The sequence below is a fragment of the Betta splendens genome, chromosome 2, assembly GCF_900634795.4.
Source record: "Betta splendens chromosome 2, fBetSpl5.4, whole genome shotgun sequence".
In the NCBI taxonomy this organism is placed as follows: Eukaryota; Metazoa; Chordata; class Actinopteri; order Anabantiformes; family Osphronemidae; genus Betta; species Betta splendens.
Window position 1 is genome coordinate 21,004,518 of NC_040882.2, and position 27,915 is coordinate 21,032,432.

The following is a 27,915-nucleotide window of genomic DNA, read 5'->3' on the forward strand; positions in this document are numbered from 1 at the left end:
TATGCGTTTCCCATGATGCTTTGTGCCAGTCCAGTTCTCGCTCTGTCTCGTGTGTGTTCTCCACTGCCGCCGTTGTTCCATTGAGAGAGGCTCAACATGGCATCCGACGGACCACCGGGTACTGAATCTGTCCCGTCCGATTTAGGGAGCGCTATTGCTGCTTTGAATACATGGAGCAACCCAGAGCTTCAGTCCAAGCTGGCGGAGTTGGGAGCGCCCGCAATGGGTAAGAAAGGACCGGGAAAGAGGCGCAGTTCGCCTGTAGGTTGTTTAGCTATCAGGAGCTAGTCCTAGCTAGTGCTAGCTACCGTACGCAACCCTTCCGTCGCAGTTAGCTAAAGCTAAGTGTGCAGTCTGACACGTTTTTGGGTCTTGTTTGATACACTGATAATACTCGTGTTATAATTTAGCGGATGCTTCAAGTATCATTTACGGTGTTTTTGTGTTCGTAGCTAGTTGGCTCACAACTTTGGCTGAAGCGAGAGAGTTAGCGAATCAGTTAGCATTAGCCAATCGCGAATACCATTCTATTAAATTTTTTTGAGAAATTATTTGTACACATTTTGTATTAATGGAATATATTTATTTTTGTCGAATAAACAAAGCCAAAATTTTGTGATAATTCCTATTTTTGTGCAGGTCCCAGAGAGGAGCTGATTGACAGACTGAAAGGCTACATGATGCAGGTAAATTGCCTGCGAGGACTTGTCAGCTATACGAAAAATAATAACTAAAGTTTAAATGAAAAAAACAACACACATTGGTATCGGTCAATACAGTATTTTTACCTTTTAATACAATAATACAAATAATATTTCTTGAGCTCTTCTGAGCCAAATATTGTTTTGAATGACAAAATGTCCTCACTTCCTTTTTGTGTGTTTGTCTGCAGACTGGGATTCTGCTTAGTAAACCTGGTGATGACAAACCACTGGGCTCCCAGGTAAATATTATAATTGGATCACATTAACAATACCTTTTATATCTCTGTGTACAGTGATTAGGTGTATAATAATATTTCATTTACATACCAAGAACCAAGTCAAACCTTCATATGTGTTAATAGTAAAGCTTTGACCTCATTGTTCTCAATTTCATCCAGATGTCAGGTATACCTCCTCTGCCACCAATGCCAATGCCACCCATGCCTCCTGGTATGGGCATGCTCCAAGCTATGACCTTGATGCCTGGGGGTCCCCCTCCACCTGGTATACACATGGGCATGGAGCCTCCAGGTTTGCCTCCTCCTGGCATGTCACAGGATGATCAGCTGAAGATGGTGCAGCAGAGAGCAGCTATGGTTTTACAGCAGGAGGAGAGAGCCAAGCAGCAGGTGAGATGGCCTTTAAAAACATGAGATATTCTGTAAATTAAATTGAATGCTAAGAAGCACAACAATTTTTCTTCGAAACAGACGTTGACAAACACCTCTCAAAAATGGTAAAAGTCTTAACTGGGAAAATTAAGTACTGTGAATTTGTCTTGTTAGAAAGCTACTCCGTTAACAACATTACATCATGATCATCATTTATGTGTGTTTTGTAGGGTGATGAACAGGATCTTCTGGAGCAGCAGAAAAGGGTACGCGAATAAATATGGTTAAATGTTTAAGATGTTAATCCAAGATCATTTGTTCCAGAAGCTGGTGTTGTATGCATGTTTATATCAACCCTTTTTTGTCAGTCTGAATGTATTGCAGTTATATAAAAATCCTTTCTAACCTTTATAGAAGTCATAGGTTCCTCCTTTTTATTATGTTCTCATTTGTCTGTATCAGGCTGCTGTGTTGCTAGAACAGGAGCGCCAACAGGAGATGGTCAAGATGCAGCAAGGTTCAGGGCCCAGACCAATGGCTCCTGTTAGTGCAGTCAGAGGTAAATATCATGGGTTCCCACTGCAAAGTACTCTAACCAGTCTATTTTGAGACGCTTTTTTTCACACCGTTTTTTACAGCTTACATTTAGTATAAATGAACAAACCCACATGAACTGTAAGCTGTTTGTTTGTAGGTTTGGATTCTCGTACACCGCTGCCTCCTGGTATCAGCATGTTGCCTCCCCAGAAACAGAGAGTACCACCACCTCCAGGAGAGGACAACAGAGAGGTCAGGAGACTCGGCTATGTATAAATGTTGGGATTCATATTTTGTCTTCTAAACCTTTTACCATAAGCTTAAATTTCATGTTTGTGTTTAACTTTTAGACATGAAACTGTATTTCTTGTGGCTTGATTTTTGATCACCCATTGAGTGGAAGATGATGTTGAACCTCAAAACCTTTTTTTTATTATTATTTTGGTTTCCTTTTTAGGTCTGGCAAAGCGAGGAGGTCAGTATCACCGGGCCTAAGATTCCTCAAGCTCTAGAGAAGATCCTCCAGCTAAAGGAAATCAGACAGGAACAGCTCACTGACCCTACAGGTCAGTACAGATAAAGGAGCCTGTTGTACAGTAATACTTGCATATTAGGGTCTAACTTCTATTCTTTCCTTAGTAGAGGAGGGAGGAGATGACGAAGGAGCAGACATGGATGTCAACTCTGGTCTAGGCATGTCTGAGACAGAAGATGATGACCAGTTATCTAAGAAAGATGTAAGTCCTCCACCCCACTATATTTTTAGAAACCTCCTTATTAATTTGTTGTTTTAGCAGTTGAAATATTTACCAAGAACTAATCCTGTTTTCAATGTTTTTTTTTCTTTATGAACCAACCTTTTTCTTTAGAAAAATCGTAAACGCAGGAACCGCAAGAAGAAGAGCAAGAAGAAGCGAGCCCTGGAAAAGAAGGAGCAGGCGGAACAGCAGCAACAACAGAAGGAAGGGGGTGAAAAGGAGAAGGACCCTGAGGTGGAGATTGAGTATGTCACAGAGGAGCCAGAAATTTATGACCCTAACTTCATCTTTTTCAAGAGGATTTTTGAGGCATTCAAGGTAAGGCATGTTGCATGTTGTTTTTGTTACTTGTAGTTGTATTTTCAAGCATTGTTGCATTAATTGTATTCTTTTGTTCAGCTCACAGATGATGTGAAGAAAGAGAAGGAAAAGGAGCCTGAAAAGGCAGAAAAGCTGGAGACTACTGTGCTGCGGAAAAAGGGTTATGAGGAAGCCAAAGGGGAGAGTGACGATAGCGATGAGGTTTGAATCCTTACATCTCTTAGAAAAAGAGTGTGAGAGTGTGTTTATCTTCTAAAAAATATATATTTATTTCCATTTGCAGGAAGTTAGACCAGATCAACCTAAACTGTCGAAGAAGAAACTGAGGAGGATGAACAGGCTGACTGTGGCTGAGCTCAAACAGGTAATGTAATCAAAACCCACTTCTCTTTCTTTTTTTTCTAAATTAAAGTTTGATGTAAACAGAGAGAAACAAGATGTTGAAGATCTTCTTTCATCCACTCTATCATTTTGTAGCTTGTGGCTCGTCCTGATGTGGTGGAAATGCATGATGTCACAGCCCAGGAGCCTAAACTGCTGGTCCATCTTAAGGCCACCAGGAACACGGTGCCAGTTCCCCGCCACTGGTGCTTCAAGAGAAAGTATCTCCAGGGCAAGAGAGGTATAGAGAAGCCCCCGTTTGAGCTGCCTGAGTTCATTAAGAGGACAGGAATCCAGGAGATGAGGGAGGCCCTGCAGGAGAAGGTGTGATTCAAAAGTCACAGTGCCACCTCAACTGTTTTACCTTCTGCATATTGTTGCAATAAAGATTTTTTTGTTATGCGATCACAGGAAGATGCTAAAACTATGAAAACCAAAATGAGAGAGAAGGTACGACCCAAGATGGGAAAGATCGACATTGACTACCAGAAGCTCCACGATGCCTTCTTCAAATGGCAGATTAAACCCAAGCTCACAATCCACGGAGACCTTTATTATGAGGTACAGGTTCTTGACTTTCTCACCTTTGCGTAAAATCTACTTATTATTCATAGTGTGAATAAAGTGCTTAATTTTGAATGAGGGTTCAATTTGAATAATGACTATTCTGCTGGCAGTTTTGCATAAGGCTCCACCAACTGACCTTTTTGCATGTGTCTGTGTGCCTCCGCAGGGTAAAGAGTTTGAGACTCGTCTAAAGGAAAAGAAGCCTGGGGACCTTTCCGATGAACTGCGTATCGCTCTGGGCATGCCAGTCGGACCGGTGGGTTCCCCTAATGCTGTCTGATAACTAATATCGAACCCCATTTTTAAGCAGGAAATACATAAATACATATGATATAATTAGGATAATGTGAGAGTTCTCTTATGCCTGCCCTATGTGTTGTATGTTTTTCTCTCCGATTGATCTGTTTTTTAATTTGCTTTTGCTGAATAGTGTGAATCAGTCGAGCGGTGTTTTCTTCAGGGACATTTGATTCAATTCAGTTTTATTTATATAGCGCCAAATCACAACAAGGTTATCTCAAGGCACTTTACAAGGTAAGGTTTAAGACCTTACACAACTAAACCCAACAAATCCCATATACAGCAAGTCTTTAATTACAGTTTGACAGTAACAGTGGAGAGGAAAAAACTCCCTTTCTAACAAGAAATAAACCTCATTGAGACAATAACTAAATGAGGAGATAATGATGTGACTAGTATAGAACAGCTTCTTTGTAATCTAAACTGGGGCACACAAAATTTTAGATCAAATTAATTGTTGGATAGTTAGTCTATTATTTAGCATAGACTAGAGTATAATTATTTATTGTCACTCTGCAGAGTTGACAAAATGAGAACTTTATTTGTAAAATGTGTTTTTGCTGATGCAGTTGTTGTGTCTTCTACAGAATGCCCACAAGGTGCCGCCTCCCTGGTTGATCGCCATGCAGAGGTACGGACCTCCTCCATCCTACCCCAACCTCAAGATTCCTGGCCTTAACTCCCCCATTCCAGATGTAAGAGCAAAATGAATATATACATATATGCCTGCTGCAAGTCACACTTATTTGATATTTGAAATGTTGTTGTTGTTGTTTTATTTACATTTAATGTTAACAAAGGGTGATCATTTTAATATGTTAGTTCTAATTTCTGTTTTTGGCTCAAAGCTTCTTAAATGTTTGTTGTCTTCATCCTCTTTTGTCAGAACTGTACTTTCGGTTATCATGCTGGAGGCTGGGGGAAGCCACCAGTAGATGAAATGGGTAAACCACTCTACGGTGACGTGTTTGGGACCAATTCTGTGGACTTCCAGGTAACAAGACATCACACCCTGTCAGGAAATACAATTAAAAATAAAGATATAAATTAGTTCATGGTATAACCAAAGAGAAATGAACACTGTAAAACTGAAAATTAAATTTAAATGTTCCTCTCGTGCCAGTGTTCTTTTTTTTTTTTATGTACAGTATCGTCTAATTCTAACAAGCATGCATAATGTCCTTAGTTTAATCCTTCTGTTTTGTGATTATGGTTAACTAACCATATAAATGTGTCTGTGTGCTCAGGCCAAGGCGGAGGAGGAGGAGGTGGATCACACGCCATGGGGAGAGCTGGAGCCTTCAGACGAAGAGTCATCAGAGGAAGAAGAGGAGGAGGAGAGTGACGAGGAGAAGCCAGACGAAACTGGATTCATCACACCAGCAGACAGGTGCTTTACCAATATAAATCATCACTGAGCTGCTGCTGCTGCTGCTCAGTGAAGAGATCAACAAGTTCTTGTTTTTGCTTGACTCGTGTTGTCTTGTCTGGCCTCATGTGTCGAGCCCAGTTTGAATAAGCTCACCATATTTCATTTTGTGATTCAGCGGCCTGATCACCCCCGGAGGCTTCTCATCAGTCCCTGCTGGCATGGAGACCCCAGAGCTGATTGAGCTGAGAAAGAAAAAGATCGAGGAAGCCATGGATGGGTGAGTCATTACAGCTCTGATTAAACCAACATATATTTATAGCTCTTACCTGCTTTTAGTGGAAAATAGTAATAATTTATAAATGCTGCTGTGTTGGTAGAAATGAGACACCCCAGCTGTACACAGTGCTTCCTGAGAGACGAACTGGCCCTGTAGGAGCAGCCATGATGGCCTCCACACACATCTACGAAATGACAGGGGTAAGACGACCCATTATGAGTTTGAGACCAGATAAGTAATAAGTAGGTTCTATGTGTAGCTGTGCCTCTCATCTGTCTGTTCCTCTCTGCTGCCTTCAGGCCATGCCGAGTCGCAAGACAGGTGGAGGGCAGGAATCCCAAGGAGTGGAGGTGGCCCTGGCTCCAGAGGAGTTGGAGCTGGACCCTATGGCCATGACCCAGAAGTACGAGGAGCACGTAAGAGAACAGCAGGCTCAGGTGGAGAAGGAGGACTTCAGCGACATGGTGGCTGAGCACGCTGCCAAACAAAAGGTACGCAGACACATGAAAATTCATTCCACTTAACCAATTAGCCTCTGTTTAACCTTGTGCGATGTGTACTTGACATTTGGTCAAGAACCAACATTAAACATTTGCTAATATTAAGTCGCTGGCCCAGGGTTCTGTGGACGACACATCTGTCAAAAACCACTATCACTTTCATTTACACTATAATTTGAATATTAATCCACTATTTTTTCTCTTTCTGCTTAATTAATATCATGCAGCAAAAAAAGAGGAAGGCCCAGCCACAGGACACGCGAGGTGGTGCCAAGAAATACAAAGAATTCAAATTCTAGATCTGAAACACGAAACGCTGCTGGAGAAGAAGCCACAAAAGGAAGTGAAAGCGGAAGAAATGTACTTGGTTTTTAATTTCGGCGGATGCAACCTGCAACACCAATCACCTGTTAGATTGGTGACAGAAAATGCATTCTTTCTTTTTTTTTTTTTTTTTTTTACTATAAATAGATGAAGCCGTCGTGTAATAACAGGAGGACTGTGATGCTTTTCCTCTCTGACTCTGTTTTACATTGTGGTTATTTTTTCACTGTAACCATGTTTTGTTTTGTAAATAAATTAAATGAGAACAATTGTGACTTTACATGTTCATTTAATTTGATGTCAGGGTCTACTTTCAGTAGTTAGTCGTGAACCAGTGGTGAAATTCTGAGTCTGTCTGACAATTTAGAAGAGAGAAATGTTGGTTTATTAAACTAAGGACATAGACAAACTGGCCTAATGTGGCCGTTTGATTGCACAATGACATGATGTAGTGCAGTTCTGCACATATCCTATTGCACTTAGAATGATCTAAGACCCAGAAAAGGAGGCTCTGCCAGAACCACGTGTTTAATTCTTATTTTACCTGGATGGTGGGGGTTTTGTCTGTCTGCTGTAACTATGTCCCGTGTGGATAAAGCCTGTTTTTCTTACAGATTTTCATGAACACACAATAAAGACTCCCCCGGGTCTTAACCAAACCGGTTGCTGTGGTAACACCAGCGATCACTGCCTGAGCAATGCTGCCGGGGGAGCACCGAGTGCGTGAGGCACTGGAGGGTTAATGTCTTTCAAGTTATGACTCATTAATTCTCAAACGTGTAAAACTCCTTGCTCAAGTTTTCCAAAACAAGCAGCTGCAGCCCAGCGTTCCACGGCTGGAGGGCAGTGGAGGACCTTGAGCATGATCATCACCTGACTGAGGCACAGTGACCTAAATAGCTGCAGCCACTTCACGCTGACTTGGTCACTAGTGCACACACCATCACAATCACAGGGAGCAGCAGCTTGTTGACAACCAACTGTTCACATGCTCCCACTGGGCTGTTTATAGGAAATACCTGAGCTGTCTAATATAATTAGCTGCTACCTAAATATGCAATATGTATGTATGGATTTGGTGTGTTTTGGCAAATAATGCAAAATCAAAATTAAACTTCAGAAATGAATCCAAAACCTACTTAAAAAAAAGTATTGTACATACTGCAACAAGCAGTTGCAGTATGTGAACTGCAGTCATGTTGCATAAGAGCTGGTATGAACTTAACTGACTGTGACACTAGATTTGGAGCCTGTGCAGTGTCACTTGATGACCTGGCAGATTTGGGGCGCTGTGTAAAACAGTAACCCGGGATTATCCCGTGACCACCGTTTAATCTGCTTGATTCTAATCTCTTTATAAATGGAAGAAGCTGGTGCTGCAAAGAAGGGTGTTAAAAAGAGCATGGGGCTGGCAATGCATTTAAGTCATTCGGCTGATAATCCTGAGCCAGGCGCTGACAACAGTGGGCCAGCTGATGCAGTGACTGTCACACGTCTAACGTAAGAGAGAGTGAGCTAAAGGTAAAAACACTGCTGTCCATGCATGGCTGGCTTCAACTAGGCTATGCACATATAAAACAAACACTCATGTTAAGTCACTGTGGTATAATTTCCCACCCAACATCTGTACACATCTGTACAGAACATATACCGAGGAATGTCAAACTACAGGCAGTGACATCAACGCAGCAATGACACCTTCTGAATCATATTCCGGTTCAGAGCCAACGTGTTCTGTGAGCAAACTCTGCACCTGCTCTGTGAAGGAGGTAAAAGTAAAAAAATGGCTGACAGGAAAGTTGTATTTGATAGATTTAGTTTTCACCTACAGTACGTGCTGTTTTCTCGGCTTGAAGCCACGTAGTGTACCTGTTACAGTGAGAAAACCTGTTCTGAACATTCTAAGAATTTTTCTTTGCCAGAGCCGACGGCTAATGAGCCAAATGTTCAATTCACAGGCTGCAACTGGTTTTACTCCGCTGTGAACGTGTCTCAGCTGTGTGAAATAGAACAATATCCAGATTTACCCCACGGTTTAAATCCATGCCTCTGTCAGTAGAAGGTGTGTTTCTGCCGTTGTAGTAGTTATCGCTTAGATTTTGTCTGATAATAACAAAAGCTCTGTTCACATTAATTGTGACCTTTTTACTTTGTGACCTTTACAATTCACTAGTGTTGGTTTTGAGTTCAACGCTGAACACAACTAGGCAAAAATATAGAAATTATGTTAAATTATAAGCGGCTGTAATATAATTATGTAATATGTGATTGTTTATTAGTTAAACAAATAAAATAAATAAATATATTTGCAAATTAAATGACATTATACAGTATTGATCAGCCTCTCTCTCGGTCTCTCTCTGTCTCTCTCATTGTGTGTCTCTCACAAGCAGCACTGGCGCTATATAGGATCATCTGCTCTGTGGTGAAGGATGGCCTTGTTTTTACTTTTGTCTTCAAATGAGAGTTAGCCCATTTCAAAGCAGGGGCGGCAACTATTGGTGTTTTTTATTTATTTATTTGTATATTTAATTTTTAGGCTTCTGGCCCAGCCATTTTTTTAATCTGTGAAACTGATTGATCTCGTTCGCTGTTTTATATTTGTCATTCGATCATGACAAATAAAGTTTATTGAAAAATCAAACTCTCTCTCTCTTTCTCCCTGTCGCTTGACCATAGAAGTGTAGCTCTTGGCTCTCTCTCTACACCATAGCGGTGTAGCTCTCCTTGTGTGTGCGTGTGTGTGTGTGAGAGCGAGACTCTCTCACTCTCTCTCTCCCTCGCTCTGTCGCTCGACCATAGAGGCGTAGCTCTCACTCTATATCTCTCTCTCTCCCTCTCTCTCCCTGTCGCTCGACCATAGAGGCGTAGCTCTCGCCCTATCTCTCTCTCTCTCTCTCTCCCTGTCGCTCGACCATAGAGGCGTAGCTCTCGCCCTATCTCTCTCTCTCTCTCTCTCTCTCCCTGTCGCTCGACCATAGAGGCGTAGCTCTCGCCCTATCTCTCTCTCTCTCTCTCTCTCTCCCTGTCGCTCGACCATAGAGGCGTAGCTCTCCGCTCTCTCCTCGTTGTCACTTGAGTCACAGAGATTTCCGCTTCCTGCACCGATAAACAAGCAGCGCACTTCGCGCCGAGGCAGACACGGACACAGAGGGGACCCACGCCCGCGCGGACGCGGGGGATTTGGCGCCTGGCCCCCCGACGACTGCGATGTTTTCACCGTCGCGCGGCGATTAGCTGCGAAGTGACCGCGCCGCCGGAGCGTTGAACGCGCGCGCGCGCCTGCTGGAAGGACCGAGGCGGAGGACGGCGCGCGGACGGCGGCTCGGATAATAAAGGAAGGGCAGCGCGCCGCACGCACGCAGGGAAGCCCCGCGACGGCGCATTCCTCCCGCTAGCTCCGACGCGCAGACCACGCCGTCTCCAGCCGCCGGCATGTCGGAGCGAGGAGGGCTGCCGCGGACCGGGGGCGCCCCTTCGCCCCACATGCAGCCCTCCAAGCCGGTCAGCATCACCTCCAACCGGCCGGTCCACATGAACCTGTACGCCACCTGGGAGGTGGACCGCTCCTCGCCCAGCTGCGTGCCGAGGTATGTGAGCGGCGGGGACGGGGGACGGGGGGCGGTGGGTGAGACCAGCATGACTTATCGTTTTCAGGCTCGTGAGGGGGAAGTGACCCCGTCTGGGTGTTTTAGCCCGGGGCACCACACACAAGCAGCCGAGTGTTTCTACTGGAGACGCCGTCGCCTCGGATGATGATGCTGTGGTATAAACGCATTAAAGCGAATGAAATCACTGCTTGATGTGGATATTTACCACTGGAATTGACCTGTTTTAGTCCCATGTGACCAGAGCCCTGTACATTATTATCACAAACAAGCCTGGATGTGCTTGTGTTGGAGCAGCTTCCACCAGTTGTTGTTGTTGTGCGCAGACACAAACGCTGATGAAGCGCTGGGTTTCACGCTGTCACTGCAACTGTAGGTGAGCGCCTGGTTCAGAGAAACCCAGAGGAGCTCCGAGGTTCTGTTGTAGACGAGCAGGACTGAGCCTCGGGGTGATCGCAGGCACAGACGACTCTTGTGTTTTGGGGGAATAAAGTTCTGTGCGCCTCCGTGACGTGTTGATCTTTGCGGCTGCGACGCAATAAAGGTTTCTGTTCATGTGGGCACTGCAGCAAGGTCACAAGGGATGAGGCACGAATGCACCTACGCTCAGTGGCAAACAAAGAGGAGGAGGTGAGCTGTGCCTGTCTCACATGCATGAAAGGAAACCCATCAGCTGTCTCACTCTTTGTGTTTATATATAATCTCCGGCTGACGTCTGACTTTATGATCCTGTAGTAATAACTGGTCAGGAGTTAGAGTCAAGGTCAAAGGTCAACAGCTGGGACGGAGCTTGATTTAAAAACTAAGTGTGCAGCTCAGGTTGTTGTTGTTGTTGTTGTTGTTGTTGTTTACATCTCGTTTTAAATTGGACGACTTGAATTCAAATTGAAGCATAAGTAGGATGAAATTCAACACGCTTTAAATAAGTGCAAAAAATGTCTGAAATGTTTGAAGGATTCCAAGATAGAAAGTTGTGGCAGGGGATGAGCTGGCAGAGTGGTGCTTCGTCACATCCAGTGTTGACAGCTCACGACTCCACTGTGTCTGGACAGTGTCACGACACTGAGACGTCCAGGAAAAAAAACAGGTGGCTGCAGACGTCCGTACGGTCCCTGCACACATCACAGGCACCGCTGCTGTGAGCAGTGGGTCGGTCCTTCTGTGCAGAGGAAGTGGCTGAGATGCAAGAGGTTTTATGTAGTGAGGAACAATGAAGCCCCCGTCCCAGTTCACCTGGGCTCCCTCTGCTCTGCTGTCAATCATACGCAGCACCCACAGTTCCGTGGTTCTTGTCACAGCCTCGACTTCTTAACCTCACTTGTAAATCTTCCCAACGTGACACCCAAAGTTTTCCCTGGAGTTGTGGTAGCTCCAGATGAGCCCAGATGTTTTGGTTGCTGAAAGCAATTAGCGGGACTAAGGCTCGCTGGTAAAAGCGTGGCACGGGGCTCAGGCGCTGACTTAATGCTGCTTTCTAAAATGCCCCGGGGCTTTGCCGGGTTGGAAGCACAGCCCCGAAGGTGCGCTTTGCCTCTCAGTGTTTGTCTGGGTGAGTGCGATACAGTCTTGCTTCTATATTTTGGAAAAGTTTGCATGAATAAAACATCCATTGTTAGCCTACATTTGAAATGTTTTCCTCCTGACCTTTCTGGGAAGATTCCGATCATCACCCTCTTTGTGGATATTAGCGCGTAAACACAGTCAGGCGTCAGACCCTGAAATGTGAACGTGGCTGTTTTCGTTGAGGGGGGAGCTTCTTTTTTTTTGTGTGGTGTGCAGGCGTCACGGTCCGTCAAATATCTTCGATTTCACTGCGGATGCAGCAACGCCGGGGGAGACTTGCAGAGGCAGAATAAATGAAAGCGAGGGGATGAGAGAAGCGGAGGACGAGGCCGAAGCGCCGGCTCTGTCACGTACGTTTACACAGGATTTGTCTGTGACGGGGTTGACAGGTCGGGGGGGAACCTGCCCGACCGCACACGGACTTCCAGCGCCGATGAGGCCCAGTTGGGCCTGTTTGCTGCCTCTCTCCGGGCCCAGGCGCTCCCGCTGCAGCGGCGCCTGAGCACTTCCCCTCTGCAGCCGAGGTGCAGCTCTAACCTCTTCCTGTCTACCCAAAATGCCACATGGTATGTTGTTTACGCAGCGCTGCGAGGAGCGCTCCCCACTGCAGGCACAAACATGCACTCATCCAGGCTTCTCCTCATTTCGTTCGGGGAAAGCTGGAGAAGCACTCGGCGCGTTAACTCATTGTTTGCTTGGTGGTATTTTTGGTCCAGGACGTTGGAGCTACACAGGAAGCGTTTATGATGATACCGCTCGTCTGGTGCTTGTCACAAGCCAAGTTTTGCAAGTACACCGCCTGCCTTTGAGTGTTTGTTCTAAAGGAAATCGACTCTCAGTCATTTCAAAATCTGCTCCACCCTTCCTCATATCCATCAACGCAGCACGGGTGCCCCTGAGGTCATTTCTGCGTTTCCTCACTTCTATTCTCTGCTCGAGAGAAATAAATCATGGCGCTGGCTCCAGACCAGCGCTCTCAGCGCCGTGTCGCGGGCGATTCCTCCCTCCGCCGTCCCCTCTCGGTCATCGCAGCCTCCTCCTGTAGCTGCCGAGCGTCAGGTATTCCCGGAACGGGGCCGTGTCATGGAGATCCTCGCCTTGCATTATTCAGGAAGGCCTCCGTGCAGAGCCCTTACAGGGAAACATCCCATGATCGGCCCATAGAAGGAAGCAAAGGTCTCTGCTCTGTGCTTCACTGACGCCTCCATCCATGAGTGAGTCGGGCGTCTGTTTCTCACTCTGGCCACAAATCAGGTTTATAGGAAGGAGTGTGGAAGCCAACATGGGGCATAGCACAGGAAACCTGCCGCTGCAGTTTGAGAGGGAGCCCAAAACAGCACTTCCAACCTTTTCACCTTAAAGCAGTTGCAGTTGTGCGCTGTGACTTTTGTAGAGGTCACAAATTCAAACCCACCAGATTTCCTCTTTCGTTCTTCGATTGGAAGCTGCAGTCGGTTCGCTTCAAACTCTCGCTTTTAGTTTCTTCACCGTTTGTAAAGCGGCCGCAGAAGCTGGATTGTGATTGTTCAGTTGCTGCTCGTGCATCACGTTGAAGTTAAAAATACCCATATGAATAAAAGAAGCAGCAGGGTCATTACATTAAACTCAGGCTTCTCTCCTGGCCCGGTAATGAATACTGTTGACGCGAGGAAGCGTCCTGCACGAATGCAGGATGTTCTGAATTATACATTGTGCGTTTGTTAGACACGTTGGCTATAATTGCCCTGCAACACAATAGCGGGGACGACGCTCGCCGTTCCTCGAGTGTCAGCGTCACCGTATCTGGCCTGCCCCCTGACAAGAAAGGCCCCGCGCTGAGCGCACGCTAATGGAGGCGCCGCGGGGCGGGAGCCAAGAGGCTGCGGCGCTGCTCGCGGCTAACGTGGACCTGCAGTGGTTCCGGCCCGCTCGCGAGCCCTTCGCCGGAACGTCTTCCAGCGCCGCGCTACAGCCGTGAATGCTGCTGTTCACCGTTGATGAGACTCTCAAGGTCGCGGTGTCGCCACATTACTGGAACGAGTCTTCAAATCCAGTGAAACGCACCTATTATCGCTCCATTGGCTGCAGCTGCAGGCCGGTTCAAAGGTGGAGCTGTCGGATGAGCCTGACTTTTAAAGGGAGCGCTAGCAGCTCAAGAGCTTTCTGAAATGCGGTCGATCGCAAGAGGTGAAAAACAAAAAGAAAAGCTGTAATTATCTGCAGCTGAAAGCTCGTCTGTAAGTCACAACCTGCGTTTGACTCATTTTAGCCTGTCAAGAATTTTAGTTGTGCTGAAGCATGAGGCGTTGCACCGGCATCCTCTAATTACTGTAAATATCGGTGAAGCTGCAGTAGCGGCTGTGGTCGTCAGGCTGGTGTGGACACTGCTGTGGTCTGCTGAGGAGCCCTTTGTTGTGGTGTTGTTATGTGCGTGTGTGTGTGTGTGTGCGCGTTTTCCATTTTTATGACCACACGGACTCAGTCTTCAGCAGCGATTGCTCTGCAGTGAAATCACAGACCTCCACCAGCCTGGTCAAACACACACACACGCACGCACGCACGCACGCACGCACGCACGCACGCACGCACGCACGCACGCACGCACGCACACACACACGCACACACCGGATCATGTTATGACAAAGCGTTTTCTACATAATCCCATGTTCATCCTTCGGGAGCATGAGCTGGATCCATAAGCCTCACGATTGTGAAAAGTAACCGTCCAGCGAGGGGACACAGATGCAGCGGCTCATGCGTAACAGGAAGCACATCTGGACGTAAACAACTCGGCAACCAAGATGTTTCCATGCATTTGTGCATCTGTGCAGCTGCTCTGTGTCCATACGTCCTTGTAAATACTACATAATCCCCTCCAGCTCAGGTTACACACAGTTTCCCCCGGGTGATAACACAATCCTGTAATACACTCAACACTGATTGACCTCGACACTTTGACCGTCCTACTGGGTTACTCCCAATAATTTATTGACGTTCCTTCGATACTGCACAAGTCTGAGGTTTTTACCTGGCTTTAGCAGATTAGCTGTGCCCTCCAGGGCGTTATGCTAAACTAAAGCTAATATTTGTTCTGTAGTGCGCTCAGGTTTACCCAGTTTCAAGCCCAAAGGCACAGATACAGCACCAGCGTCTCGTGAGCTCAGTCGCTGCTTCCGATCCCAACTCGCGTCGTCACCCCCCATGCTCTCGGCCCGTTCTGATGGCTGCATTCGAGCGGATCCGATTGGCCGATTACCGGGAAGCTAATACGATGGCCCAGTCCGATTAGGAGGTTTCTGTTCCACGGCGGTCGGGCCGGCTACGTGTGGTTGTGCACGGTGACGGGCGGCACGGGCCGATGGCATCGCTTCCCTGTCTGCAGCTAAACTGAATTAGGCGTGTGCTCTGCTCATTAATCTGCAATCGCTTTTACGAAGTGTGTGTGCGTGCGTGCGTGCGCGCGTGCATCAAAAGAGGATCCGTGCTGCCTTGCTTCCAGTATGAGACCCGGTCAAGTCTACATATTTAACAAAACACAGGAACTGTGCACACGGGGACATTTTCCACTTGCTCAGCGTCTTATCTGCTCTGCACTCGCACTTACTGGGATCACATGCTCGGTGTCGCAGGCCCGTGGCGGAGGCCAGGCGAGCGCTCTGGATAACAACGTGCCAACTGGCAGTAACGCGATTAGCCAACGTGCCCACAATGATAACGGCCTTTTGAGCCGCTGCAGCCGAGACGCACGGCGCCGCGCTGACAACGCGCCGGCTTTGGGCCGAGGTGCACGTGCTGCGTTTGAGTGCGAACGTGTAAAGGTTGAGTCTGCCCCGGTTGGGAAGGCGCGAGCCTGCGCCTGTCCTTGCCCGTGGGATGTGGGGCGAGATGGAAGGAAAGGAAAAGAGAGGGAGGCAGAACCAAAACCCGCACCTGCTGGGTTTATTTAAAAGGCACTAAAGCGGTCAAGAATGAGCCGGTTGCCACAAAAGCGAAAAAAAAAGGTCAAGGCCGAAGCTGGAATATGGGTTGTCTGCAGATTCCCGCTTCGATCAAAGCTCGGCCCCGTGTGAAAAGCCAGGTTGTCACAGCCATAAGCAAACACCGGCCTGGTGCTAAAAGCTGCTGTAATGTGCTTTATTTATTACTGAATGGTGTCATCTGACACGACGTGCAGCCCTTCGTCTGGACCTGGACGAGTTGTGATTAGCTAATGCAGGCAGGTCAATGGATTCTGTCTGGCAGAGCGTTATTGCTCGGGGACACGGTGGGTTCTAGTCTGTGCTGCAGCCGCATGTTGGACTCTGTCTGTGGAAACATCTATGAAACGAAACCCCCCCCTCAGCCTTTCGTCGCGTTGCTTCTGCGGTCCGTCTGTGAAGTCACAGCAAGCGCCCTGACCCCCCGCTGGGTTTCAACGTGTGGCCGCGTATCCGCGCTGTCGCCTTTCGTGCTCCGCAGCAGCGTCTCGCCAGCAACACTTGTCTTTTTCCGGCTGCCGGTTCCGTGTGAGCGGCACTCGGCCTCTGCAGTGGACGCTCATCGGATCCGTTCCCGTGTGCATCACGTCCCGTGTCGCTGGGTCTTGATGTGTGTGCATGTCACTGTCTGTTCGTGTTACGCGCCTTCAGCAGTGTCACTTTCATTATATGTTTAGCAGAACTTGAGTCCGTGTCCTGCCTGACCTTGCACTTAAGTGTTGCTTGTGCTGAGCATGTGTGTGTGTGTGTGTGTGTGTGTGTGTGTGTGTGTGTGTGTGTGTGTGTTTGTGTGTGCACGTGTGTGTGTGTGCACGTGCAGATCGCCTCACCTAGCGGCTTACAGTACGTCACACAGCGCTCGGCTGCGCGTGCGACCTGGCGGCGCGTCCTCGCTTCGGGCGAAGTGTCGGCTCGTGTCAGCTGGGTGACTGTTGCTCTCGACAGAGGCGCAGCCGAGAAAGACTGGAGGAGGGAGATTACCTCCCACAGCGGAGAAACCATGATGGGAGGGGGGGTTGAACTGGTACGAAACCCCTGGGCTGTCACTCGCATCTCCGTCCGTCGTTGGATTTAAATGTCGGTTTTAAAGGTGAAAGACTTCAATCCACAACCAATGATCGGATGAAATCACAGTCTTAAAGATCCTCCTTCTAATGAACTGAACGCTACAAAGCACGTGGGCACAAAAGCCAGAAGTGATCGGTTAATAAACCTTCATCTGGGCGTAATGGAGCGGTAACAACGTCCCTTCAGTCTAACTGGCAGGCTGGAGAACAGGCGGGTACATCATGAATGAGCGATGAGCCCAGGCACACGGAGGGTGAGGGCGGGAGGTGGAGGAGAACAAGGGGAGGACGGCCGCGGCGAGTTCAGGCGCCAGTGAAAGGATTAGCCTGCGAGAGCGGAGGGGCCGGAGCGGATGAAGGTGAGAAGAATGGGGGGGGGGCATCACAGAGGGTGAGCCGGCGAAAGGGAAGGGAGGCCACTGACGCGGAACAAATTAGCTGTGTGCACACGCCTCCTTCCTCCTCCTCATCCTCGTCCTCTCCTGTTTCTTTGTCTTCTCACCTTTTCATATGTCTCATGCTTTTTGCCCCCCCGCCCTCAGCGTCGACGTCACTGCCGCACAAACGGGGCCAACTGAATCCAGGCTCCTTTCGTCTCCAGGCTGTAACTCGGCCTCTCCCAGCGCCGCCGCCGTGACGGATCCACGGCCGTGGCGCCGCCGCCGTGACGGATCCACGGCCGTGGCGCCGCCGCCGTGACGGATCCACGGCCGTGGCGCCGCCGCCGTGACGGATCCACGGCCGTGGCGCCGCCGCCGTGACGGATCCACGGCCGTGGCGCCGCCGCCGTGACGGATCCACGGCCGTGGCGCCGCCGCCGTGACGGATCCACGGCCGTGGCGCCGCCATCGTTCCCGGAGGCGTCTCAGGCGCTCGGCTGCTGCACATTCACCTGCTGTCGCCCGTCATCAGCGTCGGGGTCCGGCAGCTGTTTGCAGCTTCTCTTAGAAATGACGATGCATCAAAGCAAACCGCTCGCTGAGCGGAGTCAGAAACAAAGGGAACAAGGCTCGGTTTTATTTTGTGGTCTTCGTGGGATGTCCTCCCACGTTTGGCTCACTCACCTGCTGTCCAAAAATCCATTCCTGACCAGTAAAGGCTTAGCTCACCTCATTACTAACAGTTCCATATGACTCCTTTTCGGTTTCTTCATGACAGGACCGCAGCCCCGTTCGCTTGGCTGCTAGTTTCCCTCCCAGAGGCTCAGGAACCTGAATGTGATCGGGATCTGAGGGGAAATTCTTGCTTGTACCTCCAACATTTAGGCGCTTTTGTCTGTTTACAGTAAAAGCCTTAAGTCTGGCTGTGAATAACGCATGTGAGGTTAGGTTTCGTTTCTTTGTTTTTTTGTGTCTGAAACCCGTCACTGTGCTCTGTGGTCTAAGTGCTGGCACACGCTTTGAACATGCTGCAACATACTTTTAGTGTGTTGAGCCCAGTGCCGCTTGAAGGCACCATGTGGTTCACGTCTTCCTGGTTTCTAATGCTTTGTTTCACACACCGAGTTCAGGCCAAAGGCAGCTGTTTGTCACTACTGCTGTGAAAAAAGCAGTTCACGCTTGTGTCATTTGCTCATTGTTACGTAACAAAGAAGTGTTTTAATGTGTTTGTAGTGGAGATCGGATGCAATGAGTGAACCTAGTTCTTTTTAAATGTTTCCAGTCCAGTTGTAGTTCAGAGCTACAAACTGATGTGCACATGCGACACTAGCCCCAGGGAAAACACACACACACACACACACATATATGGAGATTTCTTACCCATTTCCCAGATTCGTGGCTTAATTCTCTTCCCAGCTCGTGCTCCCTTTCTGTCCTCTCCATCATTTTACATTAGGCGCAGAAAGGCTGAACTCACTCCGGCCCCACCACCACCACCCCCTTCTTAATTTTGACTTTCTCCAGGGATTCGATTTGCAGTTAGCGTCTCCAGAACTCGCACTGACATAACACGCACGGCACAGTCCACTCACATTCCTTCCAAAACGAGGCAGCGGCCGCCCACGCAGCGTGTACGATACGCACACTCGATAGCTCAGTATAACAACATCAAAAATGAAGTGCCCACCCACCTACATGCAGTCACACGCTCAAATAGCTCCCCTGCTGTGGGCAAAAGCACACAGCGAAGAACCATAGAGCCGTGCCAGGACTTGGTTGTGGTGAGCAATAGGTCCACGCACACGCACACGCACACGCACACGCACACACACTCACTCTTCAAATTAAATGAGTCACAGCACAAGAAAACACAAACTGCCTTAAAGCGGAGGCCACCAGAGTGGTGTTCATACTATATACTGTCCATATGGGTCACACACACCACAGTCATGTTGTTTATTACCTGTAACCTTCCTGCGCCAGCGTGCGCTCACCCACTCAGTTTCTCCCACACTTAACACACGCAGATGTGCTGGCTGCTCGTGTGTATTCGCCGGTAGAAAGGCACATCCTCACGCCGTAGGTCGACTGGGTGAGGGCGGCCATAGCAAAGGCCACTAGAGCCTCACCCTAGTGTATTTAAAGGTACTGTACCTTCTCAGAACCAAGACAAACCCAGCGCCGTCAGCCTGATATGCTCGTATAGGACTGTCCACTTCGGCTCTTTGCTTCTGTTCTTCTTCTTCTTCTTCCGCTGAGCTCACAGGTCAAATTTCCGGCTCCGTCTAGTGTGTAGCTGCACCTTCGTTTCCCATGACTTGCTCCTCCGAGTGTAGGCAGACTTTCAGAAGCTGAGCGGGTGGCGTCCAGGGCTGATGTGTGGGCCGTGCCCAAACCAACATGGCCTACATCACTGGGGAAACAACCGAACCGTGGTGTGACCCAGAAACATGAAATGAGCTTCAACAGCACAGACACCATGCGTCTTGTCATATGTTACTGTGTCACAGCAGCTTTAATTTAAAACTTATATAAGATGTCATAAAAATTAGAGTATGATGTCATTGTATCTGCTTCTACAGTAAACAAATGTGTCACATTCAGTTGAGACCCTTCATCTACTTGGATAGAAGTGATGGCCATTAATAAATGAGTTCGTAATGACGTGTGAACGAAGACATTCAAATCTCATTACTGGAGCAGGCCTTTATTTTATGGACTAAAGGAGCCTTAAAGGTATTAAAAACCCCAGTGACTGCTAGCAGAGGCAGCTGGCAAGCGTCATGAAGTGGAGCAAACTGCGAAGGAGAGAGACGGCGAACGCGCGGGACGGGCTGGACTGAAATAAAACCAAATCAATCCAAATCCTGTGCTGGAAGAAGCGAGGGATTAGACATCGAACCGGGGAGAAGACGAAGGAGCCGGGTGGCTGGACGGAGGCGCTATCGGATGGAACAGATGGGGAGGATGGAGAAGTGTGACTCGCCGGGGGAGAAATGGAAGAAATCCTTGAATGGAGGGAGAGAGAGAGAGGGCGAGAGAGAGGCCTGTTCCTGGTTGGCGACGGCTTGTGTTACTGGGGGAGATGAGAATCCAGGAAGAAGCCGCATTAAAACACGCCTTCGCCGTCCGAGGGCGACCGGGCCACACACCTTCAGAATTAACACGGGACCCGTTTGGACGTCGGAGGCGAAACGCCGGCAGCCGCGGCGCAGGGAACAAGCTGGCGGTTGCATTAATGGCCTCAGATGGCGAGCGCCCGCTGCCTGTCGGCTCCACGCGCGCCGCGGAGGAAGCAAACGTCACGCAGCAGGAACCGGCGGCGCCGGCGCCCGGCTCCATTTCACGTCTAATCTACCTGAACGAAATATCCTGCTTCAAACGCCTCTTCTGTCAGCATCTCGCGCAGCATCAGCAGCCGCACGTCTAATTATAGCTGCAGACGTTGAAACCTCCTAGAGCGTCCTAGACGCGGCGGGAGTTGATATTCACATTGTTTATTTGAAGCAGATGAACGTTTTATGACTTTATTCACATATGGTGCCGCTCACATTAATGCTGGTAACCGACCAGTCAACCCTGATTAATCTCATTTAACCCTGTCACGCACACAGCTGTGGCGGCTGAGCTGGGAGAAGCTTCGCACCTGAGCACCGCGTGCGTCCTGTGTGTGCGGGTAATGAGCCGCCTTTGGAGGATGCCTGGAGCTCAGAAGTGAGGATTTGCAAATAAAGGTTGATTCCGTGGGTGGAAACGAGCTGTAAACGTAGAATGACTCCAGTCGCCAGGCACCGGTAGCGCCCGGTTAGTTTCCTGTTGCCGTTTGTGCTCGTCTTCTCTCTCTCTCTCTCTCGCTCGCTCCGATCGCCCGTCTCCCCCTTTGTCAGAGCTAATGGCGTGAAGCGTTCATGAATATTGATCAGCTGACCTACAATTAGCTTCCCCCGCGTGCGTGTTGGCGCTGCCCTCCCAGCGTGAGGCTCACGCGTGTCAGCGCTCGCTGATGAGGTCTGAACCAGGACACGACCGTTCCGGCCCAGTTCCAGCCGGGCCGATGTGGTGCCGCCGCTGCTCTGGGGGTGTTGCGCGTGTGTTGATGTTTGCTGATCCACACGTGATCCTGGTAACAATGTGTTCAATGTAATAGGTTATTGTGGCAGTGATGGGGTGCAGTCTTGTGCTGTGTGACCCAGACTCAGTGGGTCCGTTTCATCTCTTAAAGGTAGACCTTCTTTTCCAGCGCCGCGGATGTGTCATATTTTTATAACCAGATTGTTCATAACTCGAAACCACAGCGTCGCCCGCTCCGTGCGTCAGACGATGTCAAATGAGATTCCTCCCACCTGCCGTTGATGTTTGTTTTTGTGGATGTAACGTTTTTATTTTTGACTGAGTCACCTAATAGACACGCCAGCTGAAATCCTTGGAGAGTCGAACACGCAGCCTGCGTGGGCGCCTCCGTGGAAAATAAACCACCTTCTTAATCCTGACAGTAAGTCAGAGCCTCACAACCTCCTCTGGTCCTGCTCCAACCGTGAGTGTAACATCTGGAGGGTGATGGCGATGGATTCAGCGTCTGCTCTAGAAGACACGTCCTGAATAAACAAACCACGGTGCCCTGTCCGTCCTCCCTCGTGCTCCCTGCTCCGCCCGCTTCCCTGTAGCTGCTGCACCACAGCCTCGGCCTCGCTGGAGTCTGGCTGCGATGTGACCGGCATGTTAAATAACACCGGGCTGGAGGGTGTAACAGACACACACAGACAGACAGACACACACACACACACACACACACACACACACCTCTAACTCTAATTTCCAACCTCATCTTCAGCCCTAACACAGTTTCCCCTCTCGTGATTGATGTCTCGCCGCCCAACGCCACACCTCGCCCCACCCTTCTCGCCTCTGTAGGTCCCGCCCCCTCCGGCAGCTCATTGGCTGCCCCGGCGACGTCTGAGGGTCATGGATGCGAAGCGGAGCAGACTGCGGAGCTTTGTGACTCATTCTGCTCTGTAGGCAGGTCGTAAAAGCAACCTGAGGCTCCTGAGCTCAGCGCTGATGCCGTTCAGCGCAGGAATTCAACCTCGGCTGCGTTCATGTGGCATTTACGCTGTTGTAAATCAATGTTTTGGCAGCTTTGCATGAAATGAATCCAGTTCCTCATCTGTTGTTTGTTGAACACTGGGGTCGAGTCTCCTCCTTGGATCCCTTTACATTACAACAGACCACACTCCTTTTATCAGACTGAACCTTATCTCCCTTCGCTGCCTGCAACCAACGGCCACACACGCTCACTCTTCAGCTCTGTGGGATGCGTTCAGGAATCACTTCTGTCGACTGCATCGTCATGTAAAAGCACGAAGAGGAAGCAGATGTGCTCAGGCTGCCTTCGCTGAGCCCAGGGCTATTTTAAGACGCTCCTTCCTAAGGAGCCACATGCTTGTTATTGTAGGTTCCTGCAAGTGTCCGCGCTCACATATTCGACTGACTCTGCTTCTCCTTTGTTGTTTCTCCATGTTCGTCTGTACAGTGTGCGTTGTCAGGTTACTTTGCATGGACATGTGTGTGTTTCGTGCACTGATGAGCTAATTGAAGACTTGGGTATTGATCCCCCCTAACACTCCTCCATGTGAGGTTTTAAGAAACATTAGCTCTGGTTTCACCTCGTGAAAATCGACAATGACTCAGATCAGAGTCGAGTGTTGAGGTCATCGCTACTGGATCATCAGGCTTGGAGGATTTTGTAAACATGTTTGTGTGTGGACTTGTTCGGAGCTCAGCCATAGATCCTCTAGGATCAAATAGGCACTGGAAAGGTGGTAAACAAGTAGACGACGGTGCATTTTCCCTTCACCACAAAGACACAAATACTAATCACACTCCATTACGCCTGTGTGTGTGTGTGTGTGTGTGTGTGTGTGTGTGTGTGTGTGTGTGTGTGTGTGTGTGTGTGTGTGTGTGTGTGTGTGTGTGTGTGTGTGTGTGTGTGTGTGTGTGTTCTCTCCATGCTTCCGGCTGCCTGAGTGACTGTAGCTACAGTTGTGTTTTCATCAGGCTGTCAAAATGTCAGAGTGACTTTTTAAACCTAAAATCAGTTCCCTCTCCATGAATTCGTAGGCTGACGACACAGTGAAGGCATCAGTGGTTCCGCTGACTGAGTACACGTCTTGACTTTGACTTGGCGTTCTTCAGATAACACATCATACAGCAAACAATGTGTTTGGCCTGCTTACGCAATCGTTTGTGGTTTGGCTGAGCGCTTTACAAATCAGGAGCAGGCATTTATTTGAAATCACTTCCTTGATGTTGCATTTAGGTGTTCGTGGGAAGCGTTCGGTATCACTGCGTCAGCTGAGGCTTAGTTTCATTGCGTTGTTTTTCAAGTTTCTGAGACAGACGCAGCATTTGTTACCCAGACGTAATTGCATCATGAGAACTGAATATAGTTACTAGCTATTTATTTACTTTAAAGTCATTTTTATTATCTGTGAATCTGTCCCTTTTTGATTTTGTTGAACCACATATTTATTTTTGGCAGAGATGCACATGTGCTGCAACCACAGCTTAATTGTTGTTGACTATATGGGGCCATTTTGAAAATGGCTGTGTTTGATATTGATATGGCTTCTGTCATATAACAGATACTGTCCATTTGTGTCCCACGCGTTCAATGTGAGCAAAGTTTGGCCTGACTGTGCCCCAGGGACACATTCACGTAACAGAATGATGATGAGTTTGGAGGGGACGAGCAGCGGATGCCAATAACGGAGGAGGGGCTCTTCTCTTTCTGTCAGCGCTGCCATTGATCACGATCACAGAGGAGAGCAGGGTACAGCACGTTACTTAACAAAGGAGACGAGGCGAGCTGAGACCAAACAGAGGTCGTATAAAGAGACAAAAGAAAAGAATGAAGGCCACGTTTTTCTCAGGGGGGACGGGAGGAGAGAAAAGAGGGTTAAAAAACGCGGGTGTGTTGGTTTCTTTGTGCTGTGTAGTTGGCATGTTGTTGTGTTCTATGACATGGCAAGGTCACGCCTCCCATCGGGGCTGTTGTCAAGGGAACCATAGGCACCTTCCTCTTAAAGCCACAGGCAGTCACGCCCACTCGTCCATGCTGATGGACACGAGCATCGACTGCTAGTGAAGCCGCCAGTGGACGAGGCCTTTGCTCTGGGAGGATTCAGTCAAGGCTAAATAACTTTATATAGCATCTTGCTTCAAGTTTTAAAAGTGGAGCCTCATTGGGAATCTGTGACTGGGTTTCATTAGAGTTTGGCATTTCCAGAATGTCATGGGTCGATCCTCCCACGGACATTATCGAGCCGCTCTCCACCTCCGTCAGCTCCCGTCTTTCATCCACCCAGGTCTTCTGATGGGAAAAAATAAACAGACAAATATGTGGCAGGAAGAGTGCGGGCAGGTGTCAGCCAGAGGGGTGTGGAGCGCTAATTCTGATGACTCAGATCCCGAGAGCGAGATCGCCTCCAGTGTGGAGTCTGTCTGTGTGGAGATGATGCGTTCAGGGACCCACCAGGACTGAAACACTGTCTCCCACACGCAGACAGAGGACGACCCTTTACTAGTAAACAGTTCAACATCAAAGTTTTGTTATTATAATGGACTTTATTATGTACTCTATTCATTTTGTACTACTAAAATGTACTACTGCAACACAGATTTGGTCATACTAGACAACAAAGCTAATTATGACTATAATTGGAAGACGTGTGAACCGTAAAACCACTCATTGAATCATTAGCACAAAATATAAAAAGCTTTAATATAATATCATGTGCCAGAATTACTATTTAAACTTATTTATAAATTTCCACCACACATAGAGAAGAAGTGAAACTGTTGCGTTATAAAGAAAAGTGGTTTGTCACGTGCTTTCTAGTGAAGTTGTGGTGTTTCCAGTTGTTGTTTGGCGCCCGTAGCCATTAGAGGAAATGCGACCTGAGGCCCTTCCACGTCGGCCTTAACGGCTGCGCGTGGCGTCTGCGGCTGCGTCTGCGGCTGCGTCTGCTCGCGCTCTCGTCAGGTGACCTGTTCTTTTCCACAGGTACTGGTCTCGCAGCAGCACCGAGGCCTCCTGCGGTTGCCTAATCCTCTGAGTGCCAGACGGGGGGGGCTGCGTGACTGCACAATGATTATCAGGGAGTTTACACAAGCACATAAAAGGTTTTCAAAGCCGGTCTAGGACTCTTTTGAATAATTGAATAATTGCTGCTTCACACCTTACTGCACATGCGGCCTCGCCCAGCCTGGTCAACAGCACTTGTTTTGGTCACGTATGCTCAAATTAGACTATAACGGAGGCTTCAAAGCCTCTTCTAAGCTCTGACTTTAGTCCTTATGGGAAAAAACATCATGACAGGCTTTTAGGCTGTTTCTAACTAACAGACGTTTTACATCCATTTCTAGTAGATGAACAGATGAAGCTGCATCACACCCCAGATTTAGGTCCAAAGAGATTTCGACCCTGGTGGGAGATAATCAAAAGACCAGTGAAGCTGAACTGCCTGAAAAACAAATTGATTAGTTCTATTTTCCATCCCAGCTTGTAATTACATCCCAGATGTTGCCGTGTAGAAGAAGCTGTGTAATAAACAGTTTTTTTTCTGGTGTTCCTGTAGAAAACGTGAGTGATTCGTGAGGACTTGAGCCTTTATTGGTGGGTTCTTTGGACTGGTCTTGCTTTGGTGAACAGACTTCCGGGCTGATGGGGAATTTGCTGCGTCCTGTTACCTGTTACACAGCAGCGTTGAAGCCGCGGGGCTGCTCTCTGGAAGCGCATCTCTGGGGAAAGTTTGGGTTCGTTCAGCCGTTGCAAGTAATGATCCACTGAGCCGCTGATTACGGTTCGTGTGCTGGTAAATTGAGGTTCTGTCGCTGCGGCGGCGTCTTGGGTCTTGGTCTGTATCCTTGTTTCCCTCTGTCTCCTCTCTCCCCGCTGACGGGCTCACGCTCAGGTGCTTCAGCCCCCGTCTCTAATTGACCTCCGGCCTCTTCTCCGTCCTGATTGGTTCCACTCGGCGGAGGCCGTCTGGTCGGTGCAGACGCGCGCTGGGATTTTTCTTCATGGCTTCGGCCGCTCCGCTTTGATCTCGCGCAGCCTCGTGATCGAGAACGGGTTTTTTTCGGCTGTTGCGTCAGCGGCGGAGGCCACTCGTCCGCCGCGGTGCGAGGGGAAAATGAAAGGCAGAGATGAGTGGGTTTGAAGCGAGGAGCTGGTGCTGCAGAGGTGTTGGTGACGGCTGTTTGTCACTAACCTCTGCCTGATCTCTGCATCTCCATATTATTCCAGCTCATTCTCCTTCTACCTATTTCTGTGTGTGAGTGTATGTATTATGTTTAGATCCAGATGTAAAGACTATAATTGAGTTTTCTCTCTGCTGTTGATGTTTCTACTTCAAATTATGCAAAGTAAACACAGAACCAAATGCTTTTCACGGCTCACTGCCTTCAAATCTCTCCTTGCGTCGCACATTTCAGTCACATCGGCGTTGTTGCTTTCTCTGCTCCTCTAAATGAAGTCAGACTGTTCTGGGGAACAAAGCAGACGCTTTCTCTTTTTCTGTGCGCAGTGTCAGACAGTTCATCTTTAGCTTATCGCATTGTGTCGGCCTCTGTCATCTCCGGATCTCTCTTTTCCGCTGATGCCGTCCTCGATTTCCTCGTCCCGTTCCTCCCTCCTCTGCTCTGCATCCTTTGTCTGCTTGTTGTTTCCTCCCCGGTATTTGTTGCTGTCTCCACATTTCGTATTCATCATCTTCCACGTCTTATTCTTTCCCTTTCTTCTCTCCGGTCTGTTTGTGTTTGCCTTTTTCCTACCTCTGTTTTTTTCCCCCTTTGTTTTCTCTTATGTTGAGATCGCCGCCGGTGCTATTTTTGTGGTTTTCTTTTTGTCTCTGAAGCCCTGGAGATAAATTATTGAGCAGAATGACCCCTGGCTGTACAGCTGCTGTTTGGGTGTGATGCATTGGTCTTTTTCTGACTCCATATTGGTTTTTTAATTGCTTCTGCTCTTGTGCGTTTAAGCATCTCTGTTTTTGTGTGTGTGTGTGTGTGTGTGTGTGTGTGTGTGTGTGTGTGTGTGTGTGTGTGTGTGTGTGTGTGTGTGTGTGTGTGTGTGTGTGTGTGTGTGTGTCTTGCTTTGTCTCGAGTCGTACTCTGTGTGCATTTTAATGTGTTTGTGCAAAGTGGAAACTTGTAGCTGAGGTGTAATGTTTCTTAAATGGGCAGCATCCAGCAGGATGCAGGAGCAGATGTAACCACGGTTACAGGAGCCACTGCATCAGGAGTTGACCCAAGCATAAAAAAGCTACTTTGGTTCATGGTGTCATTTATTGTGATGAATGGAGTTGTTGAGCTTAGCATTAGCCCTGATCTCTTCCTTGTCCTCCATGTCTGCCACAGGCTCTTCAACCTGACCCTGAAGAAGCTGATCATGCTGAAGGAGCTGGATAAAGACCTCACGTCTGTGGTCATTGCTGTCAAACTGCAGGTACGAGGCAACAAGAGGCTTTAATGTGTGAGCAGCAAGGATGTTTCCTGCTCTTTTCCAACTTAAACCCTTTTAAGATGTTTACACTTTAGCGCTGTGGCTTCGCTCCCATTTTCCAGCTTTGTTGCTTGTTTTCTCTCGTCTTTGCCTTCATCTTGTTTTCTATCTGAGTAAATCTAAGT

At 48.4% G+C, this 27,915-nt stretch overlaps 2 protein-coding genes and 1 long non-coding RNA gene across 5 annotated transcripts in view; 2 read left to right on the plus strand and 1 right to left on the minus strand.

Annotated features, from left to right (window-relative positions):
- The first annotated feature begins 53 nt into the window (after positions 1-53).
- sf3b2 (splicing factor 3b, subunit 2) lies at positions 54-6,919 on the plus strand. 2 transcript variants are annotated; one of them, XM_029142604.3, is made up of 22 exons: positions 54-226; positions 640-686; positions 893-943; positions 1,103-1,333; positions 1,546-1,581; positions 1,778-1,874; positions 2,010-2,104; positions 2,310-2,418; positions 2,492-2,589; positions 2,722-2,928; positions 3,010-3,132; positions 3,215-3,295; positions 3,409-3,636; positions 3,724-3,873; positions 4,046-4,135; positions 4,767-4,874; positions 5,066-5,173; positions 5,427-5,569; positions 5,727-5,828; positions 5,929-6,028; positions 6,128-6,319; positions 6,556-6,919. In XM_029142604.3, the coding sequence occupies exons 1-22, from the start codon at positions 97-99 to the stop codon at positions 6,625-6,627; spliced, it is 2,598 nt and encodes an 865-aa protein (XP_028998437.1). In that variant the 5' UTR covers positions 54-96; the 3' UTR covers positions 6,628-6,919. The 2 variants fall into 2 exon arrangements, with proteins under 2 accessions (XP_028998437.1, XP_028998438.1); XM_029142605.3 differs by having other exon boundaries at positions 2,495-2,589.
- LOC129603790 (uncharacterized) lies at positions 5,058-5,766 on the minus strand. Its single transcript, XR_008694011.1, has 3 exons — positions 5,705-5,766; positions 5,402-5,607; positions 5,058-5,191 (listed from the first exon to the last, which is right to left on the minus strand). It is a non-coding gene; the product is annotated as an uncharacterized LOC129603790 (long non-coding RNA).
- A 2,779-nt stretch (positions 6,920-9,698) lies between the features above and the next one.
- LOC114842575 (phosphofurin acidic cluster sorting protein 1-like) overlaps positions 9,699-27,915 on the plus strand; it is a 34,524-nt gene continuing 16,307 nt past the window's right edge. Inside the window, exons 1-2 of one of the 2 annotated variants that reach the window (XM_055506812.1) lie at positions 9,699-10,242; positions 27,646-27,733. In XM_055506812.1, coding sequence (XP_055362787.1) covers positions 10,088-10,242; positions 27,646-27,733 — 243 coding nt within the window. In that variant the 5' untranslated portion in view covers positions 9,699-10,087. The remainder of the gene's footprint in view (positions 10,243-27,645; positions 27,734-27,915) is intronic. The other variant, XM_029128197.3, reaches the window with a different exon arrangement.